This window comes from Podarcis erhardii (genome assembly GCF_964252035.2).
Source record: "Podarcis erhardii genome assembly, chromosome: 7".
NCBI classification, from domain to species: domain Eukaryota; kingdom Metazoa; phylum Chordata; class Lepidosauria; order Squamata; family Lacertidae; genus Podarcis; species Podarcis erhardii.
The window spans coordinates 35840272-35851055 of NC_138511.1; the positions used below are offsets into that span (position 1 = coordinate 35840272).

Consider the following 10784-nt stretch of genomic DNA (forward strand, 5'->3'; position numbering starts at 1 on the left):
GGTTTGTTGGACGGCGGGCGCTTGAGGGAGAAATTGCCCAATAGAAAGAAGCGACGCTTTCATTGAGTTGAAGGAAGTTCGAGAGCTTACGGCGCTACATGAAAGGGAGGAGGTGGAGGAAGAGGAAGGAAACTATAGACTTTGCGTCTGTGAATGGTGGTAGTCTGCGAGTTCTCCTTATTCCCTGGCCCTCACAATGAACTCGCTGGAACAGGCGGAAGGTAATTCGGGGTTCCCCTGAGGCGGGGTAGGGGGCGTCATAAAGGCACCAGCCTCCCTCCAGGGAAAGGACATTTTGCCTGTCCTGTATCCTCCTTTCTTCCTCTCAGTGTCCCCAAACGAGTTTCTGAGGCAGCCGCCGCGGAAGAGAAAGAAAGCGGCTGGACCTGCAAAACTTAGTCTTCCCGATTAAATTGTCCTCCCGCTGCAGGGCTGACAACTATCCAACTGGCCCATGTGGTTGTGCCTTGAAACAGCAGACTGGTCCTCGAGAGACGAGTCGTACCGTGACAGTCTTGTTGCAGCACCTTGGCACTGGGTAAGGATTAACAAATGTTGTTGCTGTGGCATAAGCTTTTGTGAAGTGGATTCAGGTCTGCAGAAGCTTACACCATAATAACATTTTGTTAGTGCTGTACCCATCGAAGCTTGCGGCCAGTTTACCTGTGAGAGCGCCTCACCCCCATATATGCCCACTTGACCAGTCTGTGGAACTGGCACCGTTGCAGGTGCCACATAATACCCGTTCTGCATTTATAAGAAATAGATCTTTTAGTGTAGCAGCACCTACACTTTGGAACTCCCTGCCTATGGATATAAGGCAGGCGCCTTTCCCTATCCAGGCATGTAGAATGTTGATGTATGTTTTAATCTGTTTTTAGTTTATTTGCTTATTTTATTTTGGAATATTTTGCATAGTTGTTTTTAACTGTTTCTACTGATAATTTTATTTATGGTTTTATTCTCTTTCTAAACTGATTTGATTTTTTAAAAAATAAATAAGTGGTATAAATTTTGTGAAATAAATAAAATAAATAATATCTGTTTGGCACCAATTCATGACCTTCCTTTTCCAACAAGCCTCTTGAATTGAGGGTTTTGTTTTTGTTTTTAGATCCCAATCTGTATCCGTAGTGGAATTTAAATTGTTTTTAAATACAATTCCAATGTTAAATGACTTCCGGAGGTTTCATGGAAAATGATAGATAATACTGTCTTATACTGATGTCTAAAAAGGAAAGTGTTTTGTAGCACTTATTTATGTTATCTAAGTGCTACAAAACACTTTCCTTTTTAGACAGTATTATTTTTTTTATCTCCATGCCTTCAAGTTGCTCCTCAATTGCTTTCTGCAAATCAGGTGGTTGTTAAAAGAACACAAGCAAATCGTTTTGAAGCCACTAGTAACTGAACTTTTGTCAAAAAGAAAATTACTGAAGGCAGGGTTTAGGGGATATTTCACAGGTGGTGCAATATGACCTTATTTTAGACCTATTATTGGTACTGTTTATTGTTGTTATAGAGGCAACTATGCCGAGTATTTTGAAAGCCTCTCCTTAATGTCTGCAAAATGTGTATGATGGGGATAGTCAAACCTTTTTTCAATTGTGTGCTGCATTCCCTTTGGGTAAACTGTGGAGAGCTGTATGCTGGTGGTCAAACCTAGTGAATGTGTTGTTGATTAACTAATCTGGAATAAAGTCTGCCCTACTTCATATTTTTCACTAGTGTAAAGTAAATTTAAAACAGTCTAACACCACAATCCAATACTTGTCTACTCAAAAGTAAGCCCCATTTTGTTCAATGATGCTTACTTCCAGTAAGTATAGTATTTCAGCATAAGTCTAATTAGATGGTTGCCTTTCTTTCTTTCAGATCTCAAGGCTTTTGAAAGAAGGCTTACTGAATATATAGCTTGTTTACAACCAGCTACTGGACGCTGGAGAAGTAAGTCAAGCTCTCTAAGAGCAGTACAAATTTGCCTATAAATGCTTCGATCAAATTGTACCTACATAGTGTGGTATTAACATTTCAGTAGCTTTTATGATATATTTGTGATGCAAAATTCTGCATAAGAAAAGAAAATATAGGATAAATAATACTGTCTTACTGCGAAAGAGAACTATAGTACAGTGGTGTCCTGAACTTCTGAAAGCAGTTATTTTTGGAACTAAGATGAGAACAGCAACTTTTTTTTTTAAGCATACCAACAATCCTATAAAGTAGGTTAGGCTTAGAGATACTTACTCAAGACCCTTGTGATTCCTTTACAGCTGAGCAGGGTTTTATTCTGGATTTCCCACACGAAAGATCTCTATTTAAGTGCATCTGCGTCTCCTATGTGTTCACTATGCGTTTGAACACCTCTTAAGATATTGCCACCAAAATTTGCATGATGATTCCTGAGATCAAGGAGCAAACATCTATATTTGAATACAATTGGATTCCATTTTGAACGAAGATGGCAGACTGAACCTTTCAAAACTGCACTGATTTTTTGATTTATTGGAATTCCATGTACAAGGCTGCTAGTTAATGAATACAGTCATGCTAATTCTAGAAAAACAGAAGTCCTCTTCAGACATTACTTGCGTGAAGAGGGGCAAACTGTTTTAGGGCATAACTTCTGTAGCGGAGAGTCTGCTCTTTGAATGGAGGCATTCTGTCTATGGAGCAGCACACAGTGGCAGAAATTGTGCCCCAGGACATTAGGGATGGGGCTAAATGCACAACACTGCAGCCCCCTTTACTGTGCTTCTATTTTTCATGTGAGGAATGCCTGAATACTGCTATAGTTAATGGTTGCCTACTTCTGCTCTGAATACCCATGTGTTGAAGAAGTATTTATTGAACTTGGAAATTTGCAACACATTTAAATTACTAGCTAACCTAACAAAAGACAGTTCTTCTGACTTTTTGTGCCTATTGAATATTGCATAGAATTATCTATTGATGGCTGTTCCTGTGCAGATATATATATTTTTTAAGGATGAATGAGGTACAGGATGTGCTGTTCAATGAACTGCAGGTTCCACTTATTTCAGTGGAACGTAAATCGCCCAATTTAGTACGACTGTCATGTTCTTTGAGAATAACTAAGACCTTTTTTAGAAGTTATCCCTTATATGTTGTGCAAATATATTGCTTCTAACATTTTCCTTTTCCATTAGTAATACTTATAGTCGTATCGGTCTGTACAGCAACTGGTGCCTGGAACTGGTTAATAGATCCTGAAACGCAGAAGGTGGGTAGTAGCATTCTCAAATGTCTTGCTACTGTGTTGCTTTCCTATTTAATCTATTTGAATTTGTGGCATAAATTCATCCGTAATGCTATGCATATATTAACAGGTTTTATAAACTGCTGAAAAGTTCCCCATGGTATCCTATAGCCGAACCTAGACATCGTGTTTAGTGTCAGTGCAGTATTTCTATCCAGGGTGGACTAGAACAATGTTTGTGTCACAACCAGGGATCTGGTTGCATCATGATTTTTGGCTTGTTAGGTTATAGCTTAATCTAGTAGCTATAATGTTCTTAAGATCATATCTATGTGCCTATTCTTTGGGACACTGCTAGCCTTCATAATTGCAAAGGTAGGAAGTTGGGACCTTTATGTCAGTCAGAGCTTATGAAGAGCCCTGCTGGATCAGACCAAAGATCTGCCTTGTCCAGCATCCTGTTTTCACAGTGGTGAATGAGAGAGAAATCAGATCTGTTACTTTATATATTAATTTCTAAATTAATAATTTATACCCCCTCTTATATTAGTGTTAAAATTAGTAACTTGTTTGCCCCTCATTCTCGACTGTATAATATGCTTCTTTTAAAATCAAAACAACTTCTGTAGGTTGAAGCAGACTTGTGGACAGATGCCTTAAAAGTTAGCAGTGGAGATTCTTTAGCTGAGTATTGTGCTCTCCAATGAATATTTTAGTTGTATTAATTTTATTAATTTCAAGCTAATCGTGTATTCATAAAGCGTTGTTTGGTTTTCTCCTAGGTTTCTTTCTTCACATCTCTATGGAATCATCCATTCTTCACAGTTAGCTGTATTACTCTTATAGGTTTGTTTTTTGCTGGTATACATAAAAGAGTGGTGGCACCCTCAATGTATCCTTTATTCAGTACCTGGCATATATTTAACCATGATCACACTGGCAATAATTTCAACTGAAGAAACTTTTAACTACTGTTCTATTCTCTCTGAGAACAGAGTCAAAGAATGGAGAGAGTTTGAACACTTTTCTTGAACGGGGAGTACGGTCGTAAGCTCCTGTATTCCCTCTTTGTGGTCACATGTGAATAAGATAATCTCCTCTCAGGGTGGCGCTTTCCACAACATTGTGTGTGACCCTACAGCCACTCTGCAAAACAACTCTATGGTAATTGTTCCCAGGATATAGCTGGAGTGCAAGGGTAGTCACAGAACTTTGCTACCTATTACTTTACTGATAAAAAAACACCACAGAGAGCATACAACTTGGGTGGGAAACCACCACCCAAGGGCTGAATGCAGCCCGAGACCTCCCCATCTGACCTTTAGTGCCCCTTCTCTCTAGTGCAATCACTTTGCTTTGCTTTGCCATGACTCTAGAGACTGGTATGTTTCTTTGATGTTTTCTGTTCAGCATAGCAGCGCGATGTCGAACAGTCCTGGCAGAATACAACATGTCCTGTGATGATGTAAGTGGCTTTGGTTTCCCTGGCCTAATAATCTTCCAATACACATTGTCTTACATCCTCTATTGTCTTTAAGTTCCCAGTTTACTCAATGTGCTTCTAGTTTCTTCCTCCCATCAGTGTGCTCGAGGTGGTCTATTCTGCATGGGACTAAGACATTAAGGATCTTTTTGCCCTATATCCTTCTATAAGAAGTGGCCTAAATATTCCTTATAATGTTGCTAGTAGACAAACCTGAGTTCCCTCCTTATTTGACATGAAATCCTTACATTATTAAGAAATGAAAGATCAATCAGGGTGCATATTGTGCTATCTTTGATCTGTAGCATGCAAAAAAAAAAAATTCTATAAATTCTGTAGATTCATTGCACAGGGGACTGGGAACCTATTATTGTAGTTCGCATATAAAAAAGAAAAGAATTATTCTACTAATAACTGACTAATTAGATTCATAATCCTTGCAAACAAACTCTGTTCTCAGTTTCCACTCTTTAAGCTAGATCAGCCTTTGTTAACTTGGCTCTCTCCAAATGGCCATGCTGACCGGGCTGATGGGAATTGTAGTTCAAAACATCTGGACAGCAAGTTGGCGTAGGCTTAGCAAGACGACAGAGAAGTAATCCCAACATAGCAGGAGTTGCTGTAATGTGAAAGTGATTTCTTTCTTCCCCAGACTGGAAAACTAATATTGAAACCCCGGCTTCACGTCCAGTAACCCACTATCTCCATTCAACTCTACTCGCTGCTGTGGAAATGTAAGAAAAGAACTTTCTTTGAGAGAGTGAGGCCAAATAGGATTGTGGGGTGTTGAGTTGACAGCAAAAGCGTGAAAACATCTGGTTTATTTATTCATAATTTCCTTGCGTTTTCTTGTCTGTTTTATGCTTTCAATTCCTTCTCTGGCAGCAGGGCGCGAGTAAGCTGTAGCCTTCCAAATGCTGGGGGACTCCGACTCCCATCAGCCCCAGCAAACAGAGGTGTGGGTAAGTGATAATGGGAGCTGTAGTCCAATAGCAGCTGGAGGGACACAGGTTCTCCAACCCTGCCAGACAGTATTAGTATGTCTCTGGGGCTTCATCTTCAGCAAGGTGGGATCCTCTATTTAGAAAAGGACTCAATGGGTTTTATGATGTGCAAATCACTGTAAATAGAAAAGGGAACCAGTATTTGAAGAGATACTTAAACCTGCCATTCACACAGCGTTTTACCATTACATTTGTTCATTAATCATGGCTATCTCCCTCCCCACCCAACGCTGCATTTTATATATAAAAAATTCTTCTGGCAGAACTCTTCTTGGTGCGTATTACTTTGAATTTTGTCACAAAAGCTCCTGTTCTTCAGTTCCTTGCATTAGCAGTAGCCTATTTTCAGCAAATTCTATGTTTAGGCTTTTAATATTTTAAAACCTCTGTGTGTTTGGGGCATACAGTAATGATGTATTGTATCTGAAATTTACACTGTGGTAGTTTTGCCACGAAACTAGTATTGCTTAACTTCAGATTACTTGATAAAAAGAAAGTGCCACCAATGTAACAAAGCTCAAGGTAGATTCAGACTTTCCTTTGGGCCCAGTCTGACATAATGCTGCCTGAGTCCTTAGGCATCATTAGGCAACCTGCAGACCTGTGTGTGCTTTTCCCTCTCAGGTGAAACTTCTTTTCAGTTTCTGAGCTAGCGAAAGTTACTGCTTCCTTGGTGCCAGCGTTTTTGCTAACCACATTTGGTGCCAAGCCAGTTTGCAAGCCTGCTTCGAATCACTGCTGCAAACTGTGGTTTGACATTAGCTAGGGTTGGCAGAAATGTTAGCATAATGCATTAATTCACTATGCAGTGGAGCATAAGCTGCATTATTGATATTGCACGAGAGGGTTAGATGCCCGGAGGAGGAAGAGTATGCGAAGCTGTGGCATGCTATCTGATTATATGAGCAGGCAGCATGACACTTAATGCAAGACCATCTATTTCCCTCCCTTTGCCCAGTTGGATCATCATAATCAGGCATGACAAATGCATAGTAGCAACTGAGTCAAATTCTCTATCCTTAAATGCCTGTGGAACTTGGTGGGTTGGGGATGGCAATTGAAATAGCTTTGTGAAGAGGCAAAATCAGCCATCTGAATCTACCTTTATTGCAGAAAAGTGTTAAAACTTAAAAGTGGCTGTTACGCATAGTATGACTTTGAAATACTGACACAAAGCAATTTAATTTTAAATCCTTCCTGTGCCTTTTTACAAGACCTGTTTCAAGCTATTTTAAGAAGAGTATAAAACTTTAAGAGCACAAAGCAACTGGCAGTGTAGGAAATGCTGCACCACAAGGAAGATTTTGTACATACAGAAAACCAAAACTACACTTGTGTCAATGTTTAATTCTCCTTTGAATGCTGCAATTAAATCCTGTGCTCTCGAAGTCTTCTCTGCATTTCTTGCTCCACCTGTGTTTTTAAGTGCTGTAAATTTTTGTGTATAAAATAAACATTTTATTTATAATATGTTTGCTGGCATTTGTATTTGAAATTGCAAGTATATAAAAGTTAGGAGTGCTGAAATCTATTAATTTCAAATTTAACGCTTCTCATGTTACCAACTTTTGAAAATTCAGTTTTTAAAAACTCTGCTTCAGATATATAGGGTTGGTCAGCTTCTGCAATTCTGCATCTACAGGACAGGTGTGGAATTTTATACAGTACTATAGTTGTATTCCTGCAAAATTTCAGACAAGACCCAGAACAGCCATGATAGTCTTTAGCAGACTGGGGCAACTTAGAGATGGATAACTTAATTGGATGAGACCTTTATTTAAATATAGTCATATGAGTTTTCTCATTAATGGTATTCACTAATACCTTGGGCTTATTAGAACAAGTATTTGGTACTAAATGCTGACCCACTGACATAACAAGTAAGAGAACAAACCAGAAAGTATTCCATTAACCATAGTTTCCTGTGGCTTCTGAAACATGAAACTCTGGTTAAGGGGTTCAGAACAAGCCACTGTGGTTTGAAGTTGGTTTAATGTCTTGTCTTGTTCTGAAGCCATTAATAACCAGTTTCTCAGTTTGGTGTAAGTGGTAACCTATAAATGTTAAGGGAAGACTTTCTGGTTTGTTTGCCATGCATGCAACCCCTTCATACAAGAAAACAATCACCTAAATTGGCAGTTATTAGATGCTTTGATACTGAAGCAACTAAAGGAGGACTTGATGCTTAGTATTACAGTACTGAAAATCTTTTTAATATCTAAATTACAGATCATGTGAAGATGTAAGTAAGACCTTTGAACATTGCATAAATCTCAATTTTTGTTTTCCTAGATCAAGATAGGTTCTGTGTTTATTTGGTTTTAAGTCTATACAGCAGTGTTATGCATTTGGGTTCATGTTGCCACCAGCTTGATTCCAAAAAAATCTGCAGTCTGGCTTTCCTAAATTGCAGAAACTTTCAAGCTGCAGAAATCCAAACCACAGCTGCCCTCCACAAACCTCTTCCTCCCTCCACCCCATTGCTTAGGACAGTCAGTATGAGTCTAAGGGATCGCCCTGGTTTAATTACTCAGCTTGACCACAGTAGTTCAGATACTGGTAACTTCAATATTTGATTACTGCAATGTACTCTCTGTGGGGCTTCTCTGTGGATCTGGAAATGGTACTTAATGTAGAATGCTGCAACACAATTGCTGATGGGTGAGACCCTATCAATCATTTAGTATATCAGCACCTACTCTTTGGAACTCCCTGCCTGTTGACATCAGACAGAAGCCTTCGCTGTACTCTTCAGCACCTGCTTAAAACATTTTTGTTTATGTATGTATGCAACAACGGCAGCAAGGATTCTCATCGCAAAAAACTGGAAAACTCAAGATCTACCCACACTGGAAGAGTGGCAGATGCAGCTGATGGACTATATGCAACTGGCCGAGATGACTGGCAGAATCCGTGATCTGGGAGAAGAGAAGATGGAGGAAGACTGGGAGAAATTCAAGATGTATCTACAAAAACATTGTAATTTGGTTGAATGTTAAGAAGGATGCTAGATTATAAAAAATTGGCCACCACTAAACTAGATTTAAATTTGATGATAAGTGAGACTAAAGAAAATATAAAATTTTTTGGAAGAAGTGCTAGATTATATTTGAATGAGTGGACATGAGATTGTAAACAAGTTGATAATTTGTTTGGAAAAAAATTTTAACGATGTAAATGGGAGCGGGAGACGTGAGGGAGTCCAAAGAAGTGATGAAATTGTTGTGATAGAAGTAAGATCGTTTATTATTTGTGCATTTATATTTAAAAACTTTAATAAATATTTATAAAAAAATAAAATAAAACATTTTTGTTTATGCAAGCCTATCCAGAAATGTAGAATGCTAACATGCATTTAATCTTTTCATGCTTACTGTTGATATTTGAACGTTTTTAAATAGCTGTTTTTAATAGTCTTTTGTTGATAATTTTACTGTTTTGATTTTATCTTTCACAAACCTCATAGAGGTTTTATTACAATCAAACACCACATCAATATTGTGAAATAATAAATAAACTTCTGAAATCTTGGTGGGGGGCAGAATGTAACATTTTATGTATTAGTACCAAATTATTAGCTTTACAAAATGTTTATTCTTGTTTGAATTTTACGGCTGTTATGATATAATGATTTTCATCAAAATCAGGCCCATGCAACCCCAGGGGCTAGTCTGGACATGTCTAACTTTCCGTAAGCATGTAAATGAACACTCCCCTTCCCCTTCTGGATAACTGAAACCGCCAGTCTTCCCCAGCCTTTGCTGCAGTCTTACATTTTGAACCGAGACAATGGAAGAGGAAACTTCACAGCAGGGAATATGTGGGAAAGATTTTCATCAAGACAAATATACTGGAGAACTTGGGGTATCATTTCTCCCCCTTCTGCGCAACGAAGCAATTTCCTAACAATTCCATCGATTTTTCCAAGACTGACACTGGCGGATCACCTAATATGTGGTATAAGAGACCTTTCATTTTCTAATTATTTTCTGTGGGAAGCAGCTTGCATTTATTATTTAAGTGTTCGCTTTGCCGTACTGCATAAATAGAAACTAATGCTTCAGTCCTGGGCTCGATTTCCTAGGAGTAAGTCCCAGTGAACTTGCTTCCGAGGAAATGTGCATAGCACTGTGCTGTAAGATATGCTTGAGGGGAACACGTGTTGTTTCACGGGCTTCTAAAACCTTAATAACATGAATGTTTTTATTCAGTTTTAAGCCTATGCAGCAGTGCTCTGCATTTGGGTTCATGTTGCCACCAGCTTGGTTCTGAAAATCTTTGAAGTCTGGCTTTCCTAAGTTGCAAAAACTTTCAAACTGCAGAAAGCTAAACTATGGCTGCTGTCCGCAAACCTCTTTTTTTCTTTCCATTTCTTAGGACAGTCAGTATGAGTCTAAGGCGGCAGTGGTTTTCAACCAATGTGCTGGGGCAACCCACGATGCCTTGAATGATGGTCAAGGGTGCTGTTTGGCAACACTGGCCTCTGTCCCTCTTTCCTTCCCTCCCATCTCTTGATGCCCTCTCCCATCTCTGCCTCACAAAGGCTTGCACAGCTGTTTGTTGCAGCAGCCCTGATTACAAGCTCTCCAGGCGAATAGTGCCTCTAGGGCTGGCCAGAGGGTGCTTCCCAGGCCCTTGTGGGGCAGTGGGAGGAGGCACCTCTCTGGGGTAGGGTGGGCCCTGGGTTGCCTTCCAACTTGGCCATTCTAGGATCCTGTGATTAAGGCACCAGGCGAAAACGCTTCTCTTCAACCAGGCATTGAGCTCAGGGTTATTGCTTTGGTTTTGGTTATGTATTTTGTGTTCTCGTTTTTTATACTGTGAACAGCCCTGCGATCTTCAGGCGAAGGACAGTATACAAAATTAATTATTAATTAATTAATTAAAGTAATTAAGTAATAGTAGTAACAAATAATAATAATAAAGCTTCCTTGAACTGCGACATAATATTTCAACATCCCTGAAATGATTACGTAGCTACGTAGAAGCGGCTGGTGCTGTATATTTGCAAATCTTTGCATACAGTACAGTACTTACTTGGGAGCAAGCCCCTCTCTACTCCAACCAGCGTGCTGCG

At 39.3% G+C, this 10784-nt stretch overlaps 1 protein-coding gene across 2 annotated transcripts; it reads left to right on the forward strand.

The window, feature by feature from the left end:
- Nucleotides 1-64: 64 nt before the first annotated feature.
- CNEP1R1 (CTD nuclear envelope phosphatase 1 regulatory subunit 1) lies at nucleotides 65-7176 on the forward strand. Of its 2 annotated transcripts, XR_014158985.1 has the most exons (7): nucleotides 65-221; nucleotides 1876-1947; nucleotides 3171-3244; nucleotides 4003-4112; nucleotides 4631-4685; nucleotides 5356-5455; nucleotides 5490-7176. XR_014158985.1 is itself a non-coding variant. In XM_081872240.1 (6 exons), exons 1-6 carry the CDS (start codon nucleotides 197-199, stop codon nucleotides 5395-5397), a joined length of 378 nt encoding a protein of 125 aa, XP_081728366.1. In that variant the 5' UTR covers nucleotides 66-196; the 3' UTR covers nucleotides 5398-7176. The 2 variants fall into 2 exon arrangements, 1 of the variants encoding a protein (XP_081728366.1); XM_081872240.1 differs by having other exon boundaries at nucleotides 66-221; nucleotides 5356-7176.
- The last annotated feature ends 3608 nt before the right edge of the window (nucleotides 7177-10784 follow it).

Bases quoted from the DNA above. Each gene is read 5' to 3' on its own strand.
- CNEP1R1 (XM_081872240.1), top strand. From the start codon at position 197: ATGAACTCGCTGGAACAGGCGGAAG. The intron at 222-1,875 runs GTAATTCGGGGT...TCTTTCTTTCAG, and splicing joins CTCGCTGGAACAGGCGGAAG to ATCTCAAGGCTTTTGAAAGA. The intron at 4,686-5,355 runs GTAAGTGGCTTT...TTTCTTCCCCAG, and splicing joins ACAACATGTCCTGTGATGAT to ACTGGAAAACTAATATTGAA.